Source organism: Pyrus communis, chromosome 1, assembly GCF_963583255.1.
Source record: "Pyrus communis chromosome 1, drPyrComm1.1, whole genome shotgun sequence".
Lineage (NCBI taxonomy): Eukaryota > Viridiplantae > Streptophyta > Magnoliopsida > Rosales > Rosaceae > Pyrus > Pyrus communis.
This window is the reverse complement of record NC_084803.1, coordinates 4,640,375-4,662,802: the sequence shown is the minus strand read 5'-3', so window position 1 is coordinate 4,662,802 and position 22,428 is coordinate 4,640,375. Positions and strand designations below refer to the sequence as shown.

Genomic DNA, 22,428 nt, shown 5'->3' with positions numbered 1-22,428 from the left:
GAATAAGAAAATGTGATTCCTTTATAAGAGATGCTCTACAGATGATGGGGTCAAAACACCTTAGCTCAATTTTTATCTTCACAATGTCTTGCATATTATGGACATTGTATTCGATTGTCACATTATTTTAAGACAGTTGAGACAGTTGGTTAGGGCATTGTATCTATCCCCAAAAACTCAATGGTGGCCTGTTGGGATAGTTGGTTAGTACAAAGGGCATAAGTCCCCAGTGGTGACTGGTTCAGTTAAAAAATTCCTGGGAAAAACGTCCTCGGTCCTGCAGTGATCGTAGGCAGTAAGCTGCATCAGAAAAACACAACGCTTCTCAGATTGCTATGCTTGCTTATCGAACAAGCAATTTCATCTCACAAACTATCATGTTTGACAGAAATCGCATAAGAAACTGAGGGGAAAACAGAATCAGAGGTTGACGTAGCTTAAGAAATGAGCTTGCGAGGGTAAACACAAAAGTCACCATGAAAGAACTGGCAAACAGAACAAAGAAAACTATATTGCAAACAGGATTATCGCCGGTGAGGTCTTTGACTACGAGACCCTGGATGGGGCAGCTCTAAAGAGCCTCGTATAGTCGGAAACACGATGTTCAGATCAACTGTGAAACAGACCCTTGGTGAAATTGTGAGCCTAATTTGATAGGAAAAGAGAAGGTTATAACTGCATCATCTCTAATTACTCAAACAATGACATTTTAAAGAATAAGCAGGAGGCAAAAGTTCAAACAACAAATGAGATGCAATGTCATACTCAGCATTGATAGATTATTCAGGTATAATTTAGTTGGTTGATTACTAAGTACACTTAGATCATCAAACAATCGTATCAAATTCAAACTAATTCAAAGGACATGTAATAACACGAAAGAAATTTGGAACCCTTGAATTGTGTACGATGAAGAACGAATATCTGATCATACACATCCTGTGAATTCTTAATCCAAGAAACCATCTGAACACTTTACATTGTGAAATTGCACCCCTCCTCGACTTTATGTATTCCTATACACCCCAATGCTGCATTGTTCAACGTGAATCAGGATTCTGATTCTCCTAAACTCAGTTCTTCCTCGATTCAATTCCCCCTCAATTCAATTCTTCCAATTTCGATTACAGATTAGTAATCGAACCACTAGTTCAATCACCAAAACTATCTAAGCTTTGCCGTATCAAAAAAACCCATCTTCCTCGTCTGAATTCTCATTCTCACTATCAAACTGATATTCGTCACTATCCGAATCGCCTTCCACCCGCTCTCCTCCTTCCAATTCCCCTTCCGAAAACACAGAAATCCTCAGTCCACTAGACTGAGAATTTCTCACAAGTTCATCCACCACATTGTCCAATCCACCCCCACCATCGAAACCGAAATCCGAAAACAATTCATCACCATTATCTTCCTCCCCATCAAAGAACTCACTTCTACTCCTTCTGGGCACTAAATCCTTCTCCGAAATCTCCCCATTTTCGACACCAATCCACGGCACCCAAACATCAGCATGCCTTCCCAAAGCTCTATCCATGTCCCCAACTACCACAGTCCCCAACTTGGCCACCCTAGCCTTCCTCATCATATCCGAAAAGTCCGAATCGTCCGAAACCAAGAACAACCAGTCAATCCCTCGGCTCATAGAATGTTGCATTTGCCTCTTCAACGCCCAATCCGCCGCCTGCGGCTTATCCTCCACCGTCTTCACAAAAACCCACGCCCTCCGCAACTCCGATGCCAACCCGTACCCAACTTTCGGCTTGATAATAGACCTCGCAGCCTCATTGTACCTGTGATTACCAGAAACAAACCGCTCCTTAAAACGCTGCCGTTTCTTCCCCTTCAGAGACCTCATCCGATTCAGCTTCTTCTGCCTCTCCCTCTCGTGCAGCTGCTTGAAATGCCTCCTCAAATCCAAATTCGACTTGCATTTCCGCCCGCAGAAGCCGCAGATGTACGGCTCCGGCGGCGTTACCATACCCTTGCGCTCCAAAATATCCAATTGCTTCCGCTCGCGGCAAATGAACAAACGCGTGGCGGTTGGCGTAGGCCGACGCGTCCACGACCTCGCCGAAGCGCTGGGCTAGCTGTTTCAGCGCCATCGCCGCCTGGTACGGCGGCCCGCGAGGGGGTTTGTTGTCCAGGTCCACAAGATCACGACTTTCTTCTGCTTCGGCATGTATATGCCCTGCTTGTTTTGCACCATGTCGATTTCGGAGCTTGCGGATGACTTAATAAGGCGGTGGTGGTGATGGGTTGGGGTTGAAATGCGCGTTTTGAATGGAAGAAGGGGGAGTGGGAGGAATGGAGGGAAATTGGAGGGAAGGGTTTGTAGGGAAAGGTGTGGATTGGGCCGCAGAGGAGCTTAGCTTCATGGTTCATTAATGGAGGCAACTCTGTCACTGTGTGAGACTGTGAGTGAGTGAGTGAGTGTGCCTCCTTCGTTGCTGGGATTTTTTTGAATGCTTTCTGTGATGAATTCGCCGGGGATAGAATGCTTCGGAAAGTGAAGATGATCCATTTCGGATGAATGGGGCATTATCCGAATTGATCAGCTGAAACTCAAGAACGGGCCTTTCTTAATGAACAGATTTAGCATGAAAAATGAAGCCTGCATGGATGTCAATGGGCTTTTTTTTCAGTTGATGGTGTTGGGCCTTTGAAGGATTTTTTTTTCCGCTGACCACAAGCGATATTACTTCCCCAACCGACGGTATAAGAGCGGGAGGATTTGAACCAAAAATATAATAGCTTGAAGGGAGACCATTTTCACCACAGAAATCCACCACTTGGAAGCTCTTTTTTGTATATGTATACGAGAAAGTGAGGCGTCAAACGAATTACTTACTTACACCGTAAAAGCTCATTTGGTTCACATGATTGGATTGGAATGGGAAACTTTCAAATTTCAAAGTATGTTGAAGGTGAAAGTGGATCAGAATGAGATTAGATAAGAAAGAAATACATCCCTTCTAATCCTACCATTTTAAGGAGGATTAGAATGGATAAATTTTGTTCATGAGTAATTCATCTTATCTCCTCTTGATGGTCATAATTTTGTAATTTTTCCTCTTGGTGTTCATAATTTTGTAATTTATCCGTTCAACATACCTTTAATTTAATAAGCTATTCATTCCAATTGAATTATATATGCAAAACGAGCTAAACCTCTTGTAAAAAGAGAGGTTTTGGTATCCCATGATTTAAAGGTTATATGATGAAACAATGAAATTTAAAAAGTTAGAGATTTAGAAATTAGAGAATAACATGACTTAATTTAAATTGTAAAATTAAAAGAATGTAAGTATGGTCTAGAATTGGGCTAACTAAATAAACAATATGCAAACAAAACGGGGTTAGGCTTAGGCTCAAACCAGCTAAACCAAATCGAACCAAACCACTTAATAATGGTTTGATTTAGTTTGATCTTGCTCATGATTTTACTTAAAACATACTAAACCAAAGTGCTAGATGGTATTAGTTTAACTGTAATTTACATGTGACATCGATCCATATTGAACCATATCTACCCTTACTTCATTTATTTATAAAACAGCACAACGAGTGGTGATTATGTGGTGATGCACATTTGACGTCTAGGACTTTCGTGGCATGCAAGTCCTTTTTTTTTTTCTTCCCAAATCCTAGATTATCCTCCTAAGAAACCCTAGCCAATCATAGCTAGTGCCTAACTTTGTCTACGAGAAGAGAGACAAATGAAATGGATGAGCTCTTACTTATATGGTTTTGCTTGGAAATGTTGTGCAATAAAAAGGCTTCACTATTTGCAGGTCATTATCCTTAATGGTGGCTTTCATTCTTCTTTTTGCTCTTTTATCACAATGCACTTTCTCTTTTCCTTTTTCAAAAGTTATTTTAACATTTGCAAGTTCATGGGTAGGCAGACAGAGTTGCTTCCTACTTTATATAGACTATATCCAATTTGACTCAATAGGATACTTTTCAGATTCTTTTGGTGAGGGTTATAGGGATTTGTAAATTGTGTTCGTTTATCGTATATCGTGCAGTCAGTTTTTATGTAATACAGTTTATATTTATTTTTAAATGAAAATATTTAAAATAATTTATAACCGCACGATATACGATAAACGGACATGATTCATGGATTCCTAGAATCTTCACAAAGAGAATCCGGCGAGAATCCAGACTCCAATTTGACACCTGGTCTATAAAACAATCTTTTCATTGTTCATTTTTTACTTCGTATATGTTGATGTAGTCACATTGATTAAATGAAAGTTTGAAAGTGCTTTTGAAATCAATCTTTAGTAAAACTACAAGTGATTTTTGGAAAAACACTTTAAGTGCTTCATGCAAGAAGCACATAACTAGTTCTTCTTGCAGAAAACACTTCAAGTCCTTTCGAATTCAAAAAATAATTTCATCAAAAACACTTTCAGTCATTTCAAAAATACTTTCAAACGAATTATAAAACATATGTGCTCCTTTCTATGTGTACTCGAATTAGAATCCCTCCCTCCTCACTTCATGTAAGATATTGCTTATATAAATATAAAAAAGTTCAATTTATGAGATTTATTATAAGCATGGAAGTGGCCTCACACCATAAAAAGAAAACTATAAGCATGAGAGTGCCCTAACACCAATTCAGTATGCATTGGTTGAGTGAGTCCTCGGAGATTGTGGATTAGTACTATCCACGCACTGTGCTTAGCATAAACAAAAGTTCATCATCGTATTAAGGATCCATTAACGGTCAATTTAATCTTTGATTATGTCCTCCTTGATTCATGGCAGTTCCGTAAGAATTATTTTTAATCCTTTATTATTTGAACCTCAGCCATTACCGACCCCGGAAAAGCAAGTCAATTATATAACATAATTGAGATGATTAGGCACAGGTTGATAACTAATAATTTATGTCACTAATTTAAATTATTACGGTGAATGATAAGGAATTAAGTGAACAACTTTGGTGGGTGTTCTGTAGTTGAGTAGCTACCAATTCGGTTTGCATAAAGATACCTGAAATAATGAATAATAAGTCCCCATTACGTATTCTGCAGATCATTTGTTTTTGTTTTTGTTTTTGTTTTTGTTTTTGGTTAGTAGAGAGAAAGTTTTCTAGTCTTAAGCAAATCAAATTAGGTTTATGAAGTTTTAAGGATTTGATTAGACGCCTTTGCGAGTGTGAGATTTCGTATATATATTAACGGTTGAGAGTCACTCACTCGTTCAAAATTAGATGTTTTAAGCCATTAAGATTTTGCATGTTTATAACTTCCACTTTTACTGCACCAATTTGATTAGTTATTTATGTGAGCATATAACTTCACACACATGAACAATTGATAGTCATTTAATTACGTGTAAACGACATCTCACGTAAAGATAAAAATAAATACATTGATATGATTTTTCAAATGCCCTTATTCACACGATTACAAACCCTAAATAGAACGAGGTAGTCACTACTTGATCGCTGGATGTGCCGTAGAGAGTAGCAAAGGAAAGGAGGTCAATATATTAAATACAATTATACAAATTAGCACAATGCATGTTGAATATTGAAACAAAAAGGAGGAGGTCAATATATATTAAATACAATTATACAAATTAGTGCAATGCATGTTGAACATTGAATCCATTACTTATTATTCGACAATGTATTTTTTCTTACCACCCTCAAGTAGTGATATTACTTACCATCTTACTTAGTATTATTATATGATTTTAAATTTTAAGATTTGTGTCTATTCGTTACATAGATCTTGGAATTTAAACTCATCCAATCATGATAAATAAAATGGTGAGCATCATCATCGCTTAACAGTGGTGAACAAAAGTATTATTATTTTACTGTTGTACCCAGTATGCATTGCTTGACCCAAAGAGAGCATTTTTGCTCACCACCATTTAGTGTGGTATATGATCACCACTTCATTTATCACCGTTAGATGAGTTTGAATTTTGAGATTTGTATAGTGGATAAGCACAAATCTCAAAATTCAAACTCATGTAACGGTAATAAATAGGGTAATGAACATACAACATATTAAATGGTGATGATCAAATATACACTCTGACCCAAAACACAACAGTCCAGAACACGAGTAGTAGCTAGTAGGAGGTGTCCCCTCATTCTAGTGTAGCCTTGGCCACCTTTTGGAAAAGCAAAAAATAACCATAGGTTGAGACAAATAAAATATTTTTTGTGGACTTTTCCTTCTAATTTTTTTTTTTTAACAAAAGATATTATTTATACTAGAAGAGAGGATGACTTAGTCTCACAATAGACTAGCAATAATGTGATTCAAATTTGCCTTTATAAAAAATCAAACCTAAAACATGTCATTTACAAATGAAAAGGAATACTAACAGACTAAGTGACGACTTTTCCTTCTAATTAAACTACAATAGTAGCTTATGAATGAATGATATGTTTATATTTTAAAATTAATATTTAATTTGATGGTGGAAAATTAAAGGTAATGTAAGAAAAGTAAATGCTCCTTCTATCTAGCTAGTATATCTCCTAAAATGAAAAGGAAACTAATTACTGGGATTTGGTTCCTAGTTAGGCAGATACTATTTTATCCGACCATGAAAAAGAATTTATGAAAATTAAGAACCACCATATTTTCCAGTCCCATCAGTAAGAGAAAGCAAGACTTTAGTTCAAGTATATATTTTTACATTAATGGGGATGGAGAGTTCGGTTAAGCTACACAATAAGCAATCTAATTTGATATCGAATTCGTCATCTACGAGATTCGAATATAAAACTTTTCACTTATAATTGAAGAGGAATATCACCCTAAGCAAGACTTTAAAGCTTGATTTTTCAAAGAGGATCTTTATTTCTTTACCATATTCCTCCATCTTAGGGACTCTTGTCTCTCCTTATCCCCCATACCACATGGATAATTACCCTTTAAATTTTGGTTTAAGACTTTTGATGGTGGCTAAACTTTTGATCATCGGGATAAAGCATATTTTGTAGCTCTGCTAAGCATAAAGGTAGTAAAATCGAATTAACTGCCTTTCGACAATTAACGACCTAACTGCTCCAAATTTCTACAGTTTCATTCTTTTTCAGCTTTACTTTAACAGCCTCAGACCTTCAGGTACCCAAAGACTCAATTTACCCTCTCATTATCCAAATACAGTAAAACTTCTCTAAAATAATACTTTATAAAGAATAACATCTTTAAAGTCATAAAAAATTTCAATCCCAACTTGGGAGTCGGGGCCATCTTAAGAAAACGGACATCCACACAATAATAATTGTTGACGAATACAAAAATATGCAATATCACAAATAAAAGTTTAGGATGAACATAATACTTCATCAACATGGACACTCTCTTGTTGAAGCCACAATGTTTATAATCTCTCAAGCATGTTTATAGCTTCTTGGCACGAAAATTTTGATATTTTCATATTGTCAAACTCAAGAATTCTAATTAGTAAATATAACATCAATTAAGGATAAATAAGTCAATTAAATTTAGTAAATTATTAAGGATAAATAAGTCAATAAATAATACTTTTAACTACACCATTATATGTAATAACCATTTTTTTAACAAACAATAAAATATACATTATGATTATCTCCAACTCTTAGGGATAAATCATTTTTGTGAATTATTTTAGATGTAAGATTTAATTTTGGGCCGTCAAATCTTTTTTTTATCATTATATTTGATCTCATTTGATCATAGCCGTTAGATTATAAGTAAAAACAAAACAAAAAAAAATTTGAAATATGATAATTTGGTGGGTCTAGAATAATTTAAGCCATGTTTAAATCATGCAGGGAATCTAGCCCAGAGATATATTTTATGCTCATAATAATAGGCTTACAATAGTAAAGTGGTTCAACTTTGCTTTTGGTAAGAATCAAACCTAAGATCTATCACTTACAAATAAAGAAGAATATTATTAGATTGTAGTACTAAGTGACAATATAACAATCTTTTTAAAGTTATAAAATTAGTTTGGTCTAAACTTTATAACTTTATAGAAATTTTACTGCACCAAACAAGAAAAAGAAAACACAAGTACACAATTACCCATACATTTACATTTACATATTCGATCTTCTCTCAAATATGTTCTCTCATGTGCCTCAACCTCTTTAAGAAAAAAAAAAAACCACACACACACACAATAAATAAAACCAACGCGTTTTTTAAATGACGAAGGGTTGTCGGTTCACAGTTCACGCACCAAACTAATAAATAAAAAATAAAAGTCTCTGCCTTTGAAAAAACGTTTAGCCCATCTCTCAGGACTCGTACCACACATACGATGCCCACAGTACTTTCCTCTGTTTCTTCTCCTCCTCCCTGCCTTTCTTGAACCAGTCTTAGTCCACGCCCTCTCCCTTCCGCGCTCCTCCGCTTAATTCTTCAAACCTCTCCTCCCTAATCAAAAACACAAAAATTCTCGTTAGCCCATTTGAGAGAATATTGAAAACATGTTCGGTTGGAAGCATGCCACGGCGGTTGCAGTCTGCGTAGGGGTTGCTGCGGTCGTTGTTGTGATGGTTTTATGGCGATGGAATTGTTACAGGAAGCGTAAACAAAATGCTGGCAGCGGTGGCACGATGACAACGGCGGCAGCGACGACGGTGGTTAGGACAGAGAGTTTGCAAGATGGGATTCCAAAGCTTCATCGCCACCAACAACCAAGCAAGAGCATGTCGACCGGAAACAACTATTACGGCCGTGGGGTTTCCGGGAAGCCGCTGTTCAGCTGGGGCAATAATCCGACGTCCGTCACCGACGCCGTCGAGAACGGGTGGTCACGATTCGGCTTCACAAATTATCAGTATTCCGGTTCGACAAGGTCGAGACTTTTGGGGATGTGCGCGGCCGGCGATCAGAGAGTTAGGGATGCAGAGCCGGAGATAAGCTGGGAAGTGTGTCAGGGATCAGCAGATTTCATGCAGAAAGTTCGACTCAATCCCGGGTCGAAAAAAGTGCTAAATTTATCAGGCGCTTCTGCTTCTGCCGCCTCTGTGATCAAAACTGGGCTGCCTCTGCCAGGCCCTGCTCTCGGAAGCAATTCCTTCCCGCAAGAAGCTTATTTCGAGATCACGATTTTGAGTCCGCGCGGCGGTGATGAAATGAGTCAGTCGATTGTCAAGGAAGGAGAGAAGATTAAATTGATTCAGAAGAGTTACGAAGAGAATCCGAGTTCAGATTCTTTGGTTCATGTGAGTAGTAGTAGTAGTAGTCAGAGTATTAGCAGAATTGAGGAGTTGAAGCTCAGTGTTAAGGATGATATTCATCATGGTAAAAATGAAGCTGTGTTACTATCAGTTGGACTCTCCGTCGGCGGCGCTCTTCCGCTCAAACTTCCCGGGAGTTATCCTGGAAGCATCGGATTCGGCTCCAATGGCTCTGTCCATCTCGATGGTAATTCTTGAATTTCTCTCTTCTTTTTCACTAATTTAACTGTGTTCTTGCATTGTGCATTATCCTAGCTAGGTCAAAAGGTATGGGTGTGCAAATTATCGAGGTAGCGATTTTGACATTCATGTTTTATCTGCTGCATTCCAAACTGAATAGTTTACGATTTTTTATGCATTCCGAAAGAGACTAAGAGAGGACTGTTGAAATCACTAGGTTTCTAGTTTTGTGTTATTTTTTGGCACAAAAAGAAAGAAAGGGAAAAAGTGGCAAACCAACAATAAATCAAATATCTACCTAAAGAATCTGTGACAGCAGTGTCTCATGAATTGTAAATTTGGAAATTAATGTCAGTATGGACCCATTACATGCTGCCATATCCTTGTCCTATCTGACGTAGGTTTAGAGTGGTTGCTAAAACTTAATAAATAAAAAAACTTAGACTTCTTACTTGTAAGGAGTCGCTTATCACAATAAACAAATTAGAATGTCGAGTATGTAGGTAAGGTTTTTCTTTTAATGAAATATCTTTGTATGTACATCAGACTGATTAATTGCAACACTATACCTTCCTTCACCCACAATTTTTGCAGTTTACTTCAAATTTTTAAATTTTTTAGAACATTGTGTGATTCATTTTTTTAACTTGGGCTTTTTTTTTTTATTCAGGGATGAAGCTTGTGTTTGAATCAGAAAAAGCAACATGGGGAAAAAGAGACAGAGTGATTGGATGTGGCTTTGATCCCACACAAAAGAAGGTATACTTCACTGTGGAATCAGAGCTAGTGCACGTTATCCACTGCCAGTCAGAGGAATTCAGCACTCCTCTCTATCCAACCCTAGCAGCAAACACTGACATTACAGTCCTGGTCAACCTTGGTCAAAGTGCCTTCAAGTATGCCCCCGCCAATGCTCAGAGGACACCTAACCCTTGCTTTGTGGGCCCTCTTGTGAGATCCTCAGCTGCTGCATTCTATGAAGATAGCATGGAGCTCTTCTCCATGGATAGAATTGACTCCCAGTGGCTCAACAGGTGCACAACCAAGGGCAACCAAAACCCTAACCATGAACTGGAGTTTGATGAGGAATCTGAAGCTGATTTGTTTGAGATTGTCTTGGAGAGTTGTGGAAGATCCCCGCACACAGTATCGTAGGAGCATATCGAAGACATGTCAGTAACATAACGACAACGATATCTACATAATGTCAACATGTGTTACAACGTATCAAGAGTTGATGTCTATTGATAGTGTTGTTGATATCGTGGTCGGTATGTCAGATCTGTAGGTACACACAAATATCACTAACCAGTGCCAGAGAGATCAACAATGATAAATTTTTTCTTGGTTTTTGGTAAATCGGCTATATGCAAATGCTTGTGGGAGTGAGAAGGGTTTGCTCCTCATGAAATATATAGAGATAGAAACAGGATCATATCCTTCTAAATATTTTTTCATTTGTTTTCTTTTTGCAGGAGAACATCTGTTCCCCTTTGTATATATTTCAAAACTCAAATCTTTTGTTTAAGTTGTAACCGAGCTTTGATATTAATTGGAAATGAGGATTTTCTTCCCTCCTAATCTTTCTCTGAATCTTTCTCCCCTTTCCTCTTCTCCCACTTGAACGGTTATGATTAAGCCATGTAAACATCTTATACTGATTTTTTTTTTTTATAGAGATAACAAAACAAAAGGTAAAAGTGAGAGAAGAGGAGGGAAAGAGATGATAATAGAAGAGAAGATAGTCCTACTCCGATGATGCCGAGTCTCATCAGTTTCTAGAAGGATGCTGATGAGGAAAAGGACTTTGAATGGCCAAGTGGATCTTGATGTACATTACAGACATGCAGTTGACAGGTTAATGAATGATAACAACCTAGGTGGGGAAAGAAGCAAAAGACATGAATTCCACGAAACAAAAGTCAATCCCTAATCCCCAAATTCTCAATACAGGCCCCATTAAATTTCTCCAGAAGGGAGTGGAGATGAAAGGTCCAAATTCCATCCCTTCCCGCGGTCACCTTCTCCGATTGTAACACAGGTAGTGATTTTCACACTCCCTGCTCTCCTCATCTTGTTCTTATCTCTTAATTATCGTTTCGTTTATTTAGTCCTAACATTAGAATCAGGAGGAGTCCAGAATTAGAAAAATGGAATTGCAAAAATCACTTATGCATTTCCCGTAACTCAGATTTGCAAACTCCAACAAACTATAAGACATTCCATGGCTACATCCGAAAGACACCGGTCAATGTCATGGCTACATCGGAGAGAAAAGGAAAAAAAAAAAAAAGAATAGAGTTTTGAAACCAAATCATATTTGCAATTCAAACGAGAACATACTTATAAGGTTGATCACGTCTTGCAGAGAGCCTTAAGCATGACCTTCTTGACCAAATCAATGAGTTTATAGTCATATCTAGTAAAAGCACAATACATTATAGAACAGGTGGGTATTGCTTTGCCTGCTGTCACACTTTTCGCTTGTACTCAGCTGGTTCCTGCACGTCAGGATAGAAATCGTCAACACAGTTTATATTTCATGAGCAGTCACAGAAGTGATTGAGAGACACCTAAAGATCAAGACAAACCTGGATAAAGCGTTGATAACCTTCGGTTTGTGCCGGATCAGCAGGATTAGGCTGGCCTAGCAAATCCTGAATGCCTACGAGGATTTGCCTCACTATGATGGCCGGCCTCCAACCCTGAAAAAAGAAATTCACGTTAGGACGACTTCATCGACGAACACAATCTCCATGTACATGCTAGAGCAGTAGAGATTGCTTACTTTGTCCTCGTTGAGAATCGAAAGACAAACAGTTCCAGAAGGATACACATTGGGGTGGAAAAAGCCCGGCCCTGCGGGTACTTGCATTTCGGGGGCTTGCTGGGGTAATCCTCACTGAAATTTTCTTGTAAGGATGTTACGCTAGCAACCAAGCAACCACTATCAGTCCATCATAAAAATCAGCATTCCCAATATACATCAGCATTATGAAGCTAAAAAAATGTGAACTTCATCTTCAATATAATAGATTTCAGAGAGAGAAAGATACATATATATATATATATATATATCGACATACTAAACAATAGTATGAAAAAGCAGTCCAACAAACAACTTCTGGAAAAACCCTCATGTAATTCCCTATAGAAATTTATACAGTGAAACATAATTAGAACAAAATACAATAAAATTAAAAAACCCCCATAAAATCTAAAACCCTGATGCCCCGATTGGGGGGCTAGCTGATCACGCAAGTCAAATTCCGAATTAAAATCCCAATAATCCAAACTTACTACTTCAATTGCATGCCCTACAAAATTGTGACCAGAAAAAGAAAGAAAAGGACTCACAGCGGGTTTGCCGGGGATGATGCACTGCCACACCATCAAATTGACGGAGCCGTCCGAAGCAGTCTCCGGCTTCGCCACAAAACCCTAGTTTAATTAATCAACCACAAAAACGAAAACTTCAGGCGATGCAATAATGGGCGAATGACAATTGAATTGCAAATAATATGGAGAGAAGAGAAGGACGACGGTGGATACGGACATGGGGGTCGTTCTTCCGCCACGCTTTTCGCTCCTCCGCGAGACAACCGCGCGCGATTCCTCCAGACATTCTCACTCTCTCTCTCTCTCTCTTTGAGTTTCTGATATTTCTTGAAACAAGATTGAATCTGATGTACTTCGTACTTCTGTCGTACGAGTTACAACGGAGGCTATGTTGTTTGTCAGTGATATGAGAAATCGCCAAAATATAAACTTGAGTAGATTATCTCGAAACTTCCTACGCATAAATTTTTTATTATAACAGAAATATAAATGGTACATTATATTTTTATATGTAAGTAGTCGCAAATTTTATTTTTAAAGTTACTAATTTTTTAACATATATATCTCATTATTTGTATAATAATACGTGATGTGCTACCTTGTGTACCAATCACATCAAAAAAATCTCACGCCAAAGCGCTAGGCCCGTACTCTTCAAGAGTCCATCTTTACGCGGCTTCTAATGGCACACGCGTTTTATTTTTTGACCTTGAAAATAATTTTTTTGTTTTAATTTGCGTCAAATTTAACAGCTATTATTTTGTAGAATATGAAGATAATAATTTGGTGTTGTAATGAGAGAGATAAACAAATAAATAAAAGAAATGTGATATCCACACATCATTTTTTACTTCTCATACATTCTTTTAATTTTCGGTATTTGGATCGGATGATTGAAAAAAATCAACGAACAAAAATTAACTAAGATTTGTAAAAAGTAAAATAGGATATGTGATAGCACATCCCCTAAATAAAATTGAAAAGGAGATGATGGATATAACGCTACAGACTCTCCCAAGCGAGGATAGGTAGTACGGACCTGAAGCTATCTTAATGTCGTGTGTGGGTCTTTTGATTGGATTGGGACCATTTGCAAAAAATATCTACTTAGTTCAAACGGTACTTCATGGCCCACGGAAGCAGCAATTAACCTTTTGTATTTTCTCAATTAATATTGTTGGGCCTAATATAATGACAATTATTAATTTTTGTGAAGGAGGATGTATGACCGTAATTAAGAGGTTGGAGAGGGGCAAATTCCTTTTTACGTATAAAATATGGGATCCGGATTCCTTCCTAAGCATGGGAACCAGAGCCTGCTGAGCAGGTCATATAAACCCTTTAAATTTGATCCAACGGCTATAATTATTATAACTTCAGAAGGTTCTTTGTTTGTAGTCATTGGATCAAATTTCAAGGGTTCAGATGGGCTGCTCAGCTAGTTCCGGTCCCCATACTCAGGAGGAGATCTGGTTCCTAAATATGAATGTCACAACCGAAAAATATTGCCCATTCACGTGTGTGACATATAATATAAATATTCCAAACCCATAATCTTATAAATTAGAATTGTTTGTATAAGAAAATATTTTCATTCTGGAAATTAACATATTAAAGAGTTTTTCTTTTAATACAAGCAAAATCCGATGAGGGAGAAGTTGAACTCGTGACTTTAAGTGCAGATCAAAAATTTAAAAGGAATATGTTCATCGTTACTATGGTGTTTTAGTCAAAATGTAAGAGGCTTTCTCTAGTGCATCTCAAAATTAAACATTTAAGTTACACATTTGAACACGAACTTAGATTTTTTAGCCTAATGAGATCTAACGGTTTTTGTTCATATTACAACTTAAATGTGCACTAGAGAAAATTCACAAAATGTAATACCACGTGAAAAATAAACTATTGGATTACTAGATACGAAAACCATGTAGCGGTCGACTCTTTCATATAAGTTTTCTAGATACAAATATTCTTAATCATTGAAGCTATAAACCTTCACAATATATATGACACGTTTAATACATAGGATTGGCTTGGCTAATTATGGGGAATGAATTAGGTTGACTTGGGTTTCGTTGCTTCTACTTTGGCCCTTCATTTTAAATAGTGTAAAATATCTTTGTATAGAAAATGTATTAACTTATCCAATTGTTAACCATATTTGATCTGAGTTGAAAGAGTAATAATACGCTTACCATTTATTTGTACTCTGTTTTTAATAGAGTAAAACTCACAAACATATGCGAGTTCCATTTCTATTAAAGAAAAAATAAAAATAAATGATAAGAATAACAATTTTAAAGCTAAATTTGGTGTTATACGAAACGAAAATCCAACCCGAATCCAATCAATTAAACGCCCCTAACGTTTATTAAAAAAAACAGCAAAGAAATTTATTAGCCTCCTTAACTTGTTGAATATTTGAGTCTTGAAAAATCATAGTTGATTTTGATTTGGAAAATATAAAATTACAATTGAGGTGACACAATGTGGGGCGATAGTGAAAGGTAAGAAAACAATGGGCACAAGCAACACGAGAGGTCCTTTCCGACACTCCAAATGAGCCAACTCTTACAAAAGGATTTGGATCCTCTCGCGTCCGAATCTTCATGATCTAATAACATGGACAGTTGAATTTTAATCAAACGGTTACAAACAAGAAATCACTTTAAAAGTTATAATAATTATAGCCGTTAGATCAAAATACAACGATCCGTGTTATTCGATAGGGAGGATTTGGACCCCTGCTGAGGAGAGGATCCAAATCCCATACAAAAATACAAACGCTACGCACCAAACTAAACTTTGATGGGTCCCACACTCCTTGTTGTATTCGTCTCTTCCACTTTCTTCATTTTCTCATTACTCAAAAACTTTCAATATTGTCATTTATTACTAGAGTATAGTAATATTCTTCATTATTGGTAAGTAAGAAGTTTTATATTCGATTTTTGTTAAAATCGATTTTGAATCACATTATTGATAACCTATTATTAGGTTTAACGCATTCTTTTAGTGAATAATATCGTTTGTTCAACTTTTTTTAATATTTTCTTAATTTCTCAACAAAAAGAAAAAACAAAAGTGTATTTTTTGTTTTTTTGTAAACAAAACTTGTGCATGTTCTTTAAGGAATGCTAAAGCGACTCTTTTAAACCTAGAATTTTTTATATATATTTTGTCAATTTTTTTGTATGTATAAATTAACGTTAAATTGTAAAAAGACAAATAATTCATAAAATAAAAAATTATTTTTGAGAGAATCTCTTTTAACATTTCTCACATTCTTTATGTGTAATTGTATTAGCTAAAGTTAAAAATGTAAGTCAAACTTATGCGATGAATTCCATAAAGAGTTCAAGTCCGAATTGAGTTTTGCCACCTCACATTCATCATCAAAATGGTCTTTCAAAACCTAATTTAGTCATTTAAATATTTTTTTTCCATGTGAAAATCATGTATTAGAAAATATTTTAACAGAAATCGATTTGAACTTAAATTGGTAACAGAGAGAACACATTTTATACCAAATAAGATTACAACATTTTATATATTGTAATCCATTAAAAAAAAAAGATCCAATTATCCTAAAAGTTAATTTAATTTTAATAAATATATTGAGCGACCCCGTCATCCTTCCCACTGTATAAGCACCCACCACCTCTCACTTTTCTCACACCTTCATTTCCTACTTCTTGCCATTCCCATCCTCCCCTCCCTATTTTCTCAGTAACCAAACACACCAAAAAACCATGGGGCCGTACCAATCATCGCCGGTCGTGGCGGTCCTCCTCCTCACGATCTTCTCCATCTCATCGGCCCTTGACATGTCGATCATCTCCTACGACAGCAAGTCGTCGGGCAGCTGGAGGACCGACGATGAGGTGATGTCGATATACGAGGGGTGGCTGGCGGAGCACGGAAAGGCATACAACGCTTTGGGAGAGAAGGAGAGAAGGTTCAAGATCTTCAAGGACAACCTTAGGTACATCGACGAACAAAACTCCAAGAACCTCAGCTACAGGCTCGGTCTGAACAGGTTCGCCGATCTGTCGAACGAGGAGTACCGGAACACTTACCTTGGCGCCAAGACCCGCGCGCAGATGAAGCGGGTGTCCAACAGGAACACCAAGAGCGACCGGTACGCGCCACGTGTCGGCGATTCGTTGCCCGACTCCATTGATTGGAGGAAGGAGGGCGCGGTAAGTCCAGTCAAAGACCAAGGCAGCTGTGGTAAGTTTTTTCTAATCCTATTTATTTAATTTTTCTTTTTTTTTTGTTAATACGAAAATAATTCTGGTTTTATTTGTTTGTTAATGATTAATCATTGATGTTTATCTTGTTGCGTGTTCATAATCCGTTTAGACTTTTGGGTTTGCTTGATGATAGAGCAAAGGTGTGTGATTAGGGAGTCGTTGACTTTCATATCTGATTGTTTGTTGCTTAATCAAAGGTGTTTTAACGCAAATCAACCTTCGATTGTTCACTTAACAGCTGATGGTCGCTGATAATTTCGTAATCCAAATTTCAGACATAGATTTTGCAGTTTCCATGTTTCCAGGAGTTACCATGTATTTTGAGACCACACATGTGAACATAATTCCAATTTTTTGTGTTGTAAAAATGAAAAATGGATAAAAATATCTTCCTACTTTTGTGGTAGGAAAAAGAACAGGTAAATATCTGACACAAGAATCTCAGCTCCATTGAAGTAAAAGGGTCCTCTCTTAGCATGCTCTCCTTGTAATTCGTTGGTTTTGTGATATAAATTCTCCGAAAAAGTAGATAGTTTAGGATTCAACTAGAACTCAATTGGACCAGCATATCATAATTATCGGAGAAATAATTAGTTGATGCATTTGCTCTAACCTTACCATGTGTCCCTGGCAAGTGATATGTAGGTTCAGATACTTCCATGACCAAATATTTGCATATGAAATCATGTTAATTTACTCTTGGAATAATTTTGAGTGGGAACCAGTTGAATCTCTGATTATATAATGCAGGGAGTTGCTGGGCATTCTCAACTATCTCCGCCGTGGAAGGTATCAATAAGCTAGTCACCGGCGATCTCATCTCCCTATCTGAGCAGGAGCTGGTAGACTGCGATAGAACGTACAACCAAGGCTGCAATGGAGGTCTTATGGACTATGGCTTCGAGTTCATCATCAACAATGGCGGCATTGATAGCGAAGAGGACTATCCTTACAAGGGATATGATGCCACATGTGACACCTACAGGGTCAGTGATCAGTATACTTTGTAACTTGCTTAGCTGAAGTTGAACATAATTTGAAAAGCAGTTTCGTCTCACCCTTTTGGTCTTTATTTTCTTCTATGCAGAAAAATGCCAAGGTTGTTTCGATTGACGATTACGAAGATGTTCCTACATACAATGAGAAAGCACTGCAGAAGGCTGTTGCCAATCAGCCAATTGCCGTTGCCATTGAAGGGGGTGGCAGAGACTTCCAGTTGTATATCTCCGTAAGTTTTCTTCGCTTTGTATCACAATCTTTGGGAAAAACAATGAGAAATGCTCTCTTGTCAGTATAACAATTACTTATGTTGCTAACAGTTTGACTAGAGAACATTACTCCTCGAAGAATATTTCATCGTCCATTATAGCATATGAAACGAGAACACCTCAAATTTTCATATGAAGTTTGATATTTTTGTGTTGATGGCTTCTGAAGAACACTAACTAACTTGCGTTGCTTTAAATATTATTTCAGGGTGTGTTTACGGGACGTTGTGGGACAGCACTAGACCATGGTGTTACAGTTGTGGGATATGGCACAGACGACGGACTTGATTACTGGATAGTGAGAAACTCATGGGGTGGAAGCTGGGGAGAGGAGGGATACATCAGGATGCAGCGTAATCTGGGCAACACCGCCAACGGGATATGTGGAATTGCCATGGAGCCTTCTTACCCCATCAAGGAAGGCCAGAATCCCCCTAACCCTGGCCCTTCTCCTCCGTCTCCGGTAAAGCCCCCGTCAGTTTGTGACAACTACTACTCCTGCCCTGAGAGCAACACCTGCTGCTGTATCTATGAGTATGCAAACTATTGCTTTGCTTGGGGATGTTGTCCACTTGAAGGTGCCACCTGCTGTGACGACCATTACAGTTGCTGCCCAAGTGACTATCCCGTGTGTGATGTCAATGCCGGAGCTTGTCTGATGGTAAGAACACCTAAAGCCTCATTTGATAACCATTTCGTTTTTAATTTTAATTGTATTTCGTTTGTCGCCCGTTAAATTGTTTTCTTACATTGTTTTGCTTTCGTGTTGAAACAGAGCAAGGGCAATCCGCTGGGGGTGAAGGCATTGAAGCGCACCCCCGCAAAACCTCACTGGGCCATTGGTGGTGGAAAGAGCAGCAGTGCTTAAAAAAACACATAAACCTTGATGCAGTGGTTTAACAAAATTTAAGAAAGAAGAAAACCAGCAAAGCATGCTTGATATTACCTTCTTCGTTAATCATACCCGCGATTACGCTCTTAATCATAATTTAGATTCCAAGAAAAGGATGGTTTGTCATGGATTACTTCAGATGCTGATTTGTATATAGGGCTCTATCTATTATGTGTTGCATTTTATCAGTTGAAGGATTTACGGATTGTTGTGAATTTAGCAAATATACTCTGTAAAATCTGTCATGACTTTGGCATTGTCTTTTATCAAAAGTGCTTCATTCCCAATACTCGTTGTAATTTGCTTAATAAATGGAACATGATATTTCATTTCGCCAGAATGTGCTATTACTTCTCTAGTGTAAATAGTTGCGACAAACTAATGTGCTTCTCAATCCGACCATTAAGAGTTCGTTTGGAATCTGGAGTGTTTTTAAAATGATTGAAAACGCGGTTGGTGAATATATTTGTTAAACCAATCTTTAATAAAACGGAGGTCAATTATGAAGAAAAAAAAAAAAAACTTTATAAATAATAATAATACGAATCAATAGGGTAAAAGATTCCACGACAGACGTGGTGCCAGAGGGGTCCGAAAGATGCAAATTGATTCCTTTATTTTAAAAGCTGTCAGCCTAACAAAACGAACCCCTCGATACTCTCCACTACAAATTCAGGAAAAAAAAACAATTTGAAACTGATAAAAAAAATGAAAAAAAATATAATAGAAAAAAATTAATCATGGCTTTGAGTCACCAACATACCCCATGTGGAAATGTAGAGTACCAAACCTTTGAAGCTGTCATGCAGAACAAAAATAGCATGGACTATGTCCACCGTCACTCACAATTTAATTTAGTGAACTTTAACGAAAAATTTCCGGTACTGTTCATTTTAACGAAAAACTATATTTTTACATTAAAAAGTCAATCATGGTACTATTTATTTTATTCTTATAGTTAAAACTCAAACTTTTCAAACATTTTTCAATAGTTTTCTTTTTAATTTAATAATGTAATGTTAAAAAAAAAAAAAAAGCGTATTCATAATAGCTGTTAAGCTTTTCGTTTATCTCGTTCTGAAGGGGATTGGTAGTGGGCCCCGAAGCCCATGGTGTAAATTAATCATGGATCGAATAAAGGGGGAAGTGAGAGGTGAGCGCCGTTTGCTGAATGTGACTTGTCTCCTCCACTACAAATTACAACGCAGAAACATACAAAGTCATAAATGGAAGCAACGCTGAATGTCACGTTCATGCGTGGGCATGAGCATGACAATTCACCGGCAGCTGGTTGTGGAACTTTTTCTCCCTCTGCAATACATAAGCCTTCGGCCAATACATATATAGGCCTCAATATGTTTAACCTTGCCTTCTTGCATATAGAAGGGTTTAGGCCCTTTTTTTTTTTTTTTTTTTGGGCCATTTGCTCTCTTTTGATGGAAACAAGATGTGATGGCCATGGGTCCGTTATGGATAACACTGCGATAGACTGTCAATCACAATGCGGTGTTTCGTAGGAAGTATGTTAGAGAAACGTTGAACAAACTGTATTATTTGACAAAGGTTGAGTCATATATACACTCATCACAACTCTTTGGTACAAGTGTACAACTTCTTCCATATGACTATAACGTTCATGGAAATAATCGTAATCATATTCCAACATTCTTATTCACCCAAATCGGGAGAATAATGGAAAGAAATTAGAGATCTTGGAAGAGCAAGAGAGAGTAATCAGTAATTAGAGATGACTATAGCCAAATTTTCAACCCCAACTATCCCGTAATTCAATCAAATGCCAAACAGATTCTAAGTTCCAAAGAACGATACATATCACTGTTTGAAAAATATCTTGAAATCTCAATTGAACTTTCCTTTATTTATTTATTTTTTTCATTACAAAGTGGTATTTTGAAGTCAAAACATAGTAGGTCGAAGAAAAAAATCCTAACCAATCCAGTTTCAAAGTTGAGCCTTCTAGTAGAGGCAGGTGTGCCACTGTCAATTTGACAACTAGACAGCTAGAAACTTGTATCGACGAGTCAAGTCAAATATTGGCACCACAAAAGTTATTTGTTTGTTCATTTCAAACTAGGAGGAGTACGTAGTCAAGTCTTCTCATCATCCAGTGTTGCTTCCACTATAAGAATCTCTCTACTATATGGTTTTACATTTGAGATGCTGAAAATCTTGCATATTTCAAAGTAACAAGTCGCAAGCAAAACAATTCAGTCAATTTGTCATTAAAAATAAATAAAAAATCCCGGAAAATGCAGAGAATTGACTGACGATTACGTGCAAAAATTTCGCCAGAAATACATACATGCAATATGCAGCCCACTACATTGTAAAGGAAGGAAGGTCCGAGCTTCTCTACATGCTCTCTTGAATTTCTGTATTTTCATTGGTGCTCAACTTTTTGTAGTCATATACACATGCCTTAGAATCAAATCCAAAACTTTTTACTTGCAATTGAAAAGGAATATCACTAGACTGTAATACAAGGTGGCAAAACAAAAACATCACTTACAGACGAAACATAATCGAAAGAATAAGAAATTCAGGCCGCTCTTTCCTTTTCTTTTTTTTTTTAAAAAAAAATCTCAAGAGAGGGGACGGTTCGAAACTATTACAATAATTTAGGGGATGAGAGTTTCGAACATTGATGCATGGGGGCAGAAACTCAACACCTTATCTACTAAGATATTGGATCACATGCTCAAGCGGCTCTTTCATCAACACACTAATTCATCCATACAAACAAATCACCAAATGAGCCAAGTTGGTGAGAACCACTTACTTCCCTCTTTGCACTTATGTTTGAAATTATTTCCCTTTATAGACTATACTTAAGACAAATTAAATGTAAAATATCTAATTTTTCTTTTTAAAAATAGGATCAACTGATGGGTTTGCTGAGGTAATTCACCATTCCGAAGGCTAGGAAGACTCACAAAGACTTTTAGCCTCCCATGACCATCATCGTGTGATTCACTAACGTTAAGAATCGAATCGAAGACGAACCGAATAGAATACGGACCTGAAATTCGTAATAGTTTTTAACCCAAGACATACTGTGATGGTTAGCGTCAAATATCTAATTGAACACGCTAAAAAATATCATTAATTACCCGTAGGGCCTTTCGCACGCATGCAGTAATTACGTAGAAATATGATGAGCTTGACGTCCAAACCAAAATCTTCTGTAAATGGTAGTGTTCACGTAATTGGGTGGGACGCGACGTTTAAGCCAACTACAAGGAT

At 37.1% G+C, this 22,428-nt stretch overlaps 3 protein-coding genes and 1 pseudogene across 3 annotated transcripts; 2 read left to right on the top strand and 2 right to left on the bottom strand.

The window, feature by feature from the left end:
- Window positions 1-900: 900 nt before the first annotated feature.
- LOC137714518 (uncharacterized) lies at window positions 901-2,870 on the bottom strand (annotated as a pseudogene).
- Window positions 2,871-8,297: 5,427 nt separating this feature from the next.
- LOC137717803 (uncharacterized) lies at window positions 8,298-11,073 on the top strand. Its single transcript, XM_068457292.1, has 2 exons — window positions 8,298-9,413; window positions 10,077-11,073. The coding sequence occupies exons 1-2, from the start codon at window positions 8,471-8,473 to the stop codon at window positions 10,559-10,561; spliced, it is 1,428 nt and encodes a 475-aa protein (XP_068313393.1). The 5' UTR covers window positions 8,298-8,470; the 3' UTR covers window positions 10,562-11,073.
- Window positions 11,074-11,759: 686 nt separating this feature from the next.
- On the bottom strand, window positions 11,760-13,094 carry LOC137716544 (SUMO-conjugating enzyme SCE1-like). Its single transcript, XM_068456003.1, has 5 exons — window positions 12,963-13,094; window positions 12,764-12,847; window positions 12,195-12,335; window positions 11,998-12,111; window positions 11,760-11,907 (listed from the first exon to the last, which is right to left on the bottom strand). Exons 3-5 carry the CDS (start codon window positions 12,279-12,281, stop codon window positions 11,878-11,880), a joined length of 231 nt encoding a protein of 76 aa, XP_068312104.1. The 5' UTR covers window positions 12,282-12,335; window positions 12,764-12,847; window positions 12,963-13,094; the 3' UTR covers window positions 11,760-11,877.
- Window positions 13,095-16,399: 3,305 nt separating this feature from the next.
- Window positions 16,400-19,497, top strand: LOC137729442 (cysteine proteinase mucunain-like). The gene is made up of 5 exons (XM_068468392.1): window positions 16,400-16,981; window positions 17,755-17,990; window positions 18,092-18,232; window positions 18,481-18,933; window positions 19,048-19,497. Exons 1-5 carry the CDS (start codon window positions 16,501-16,503, stop codon window positions 19,138-19,140), a joined length of 1,404 nt encoding a protein of 467 aa, XP_068324493.1. The 5' UTR covers window positions 16,400-16,500; the 3' UTR covers window positions 19,141-19,497.
- Window positions 19,498-22,428: the final 2,931 nt, after the last annotated feature.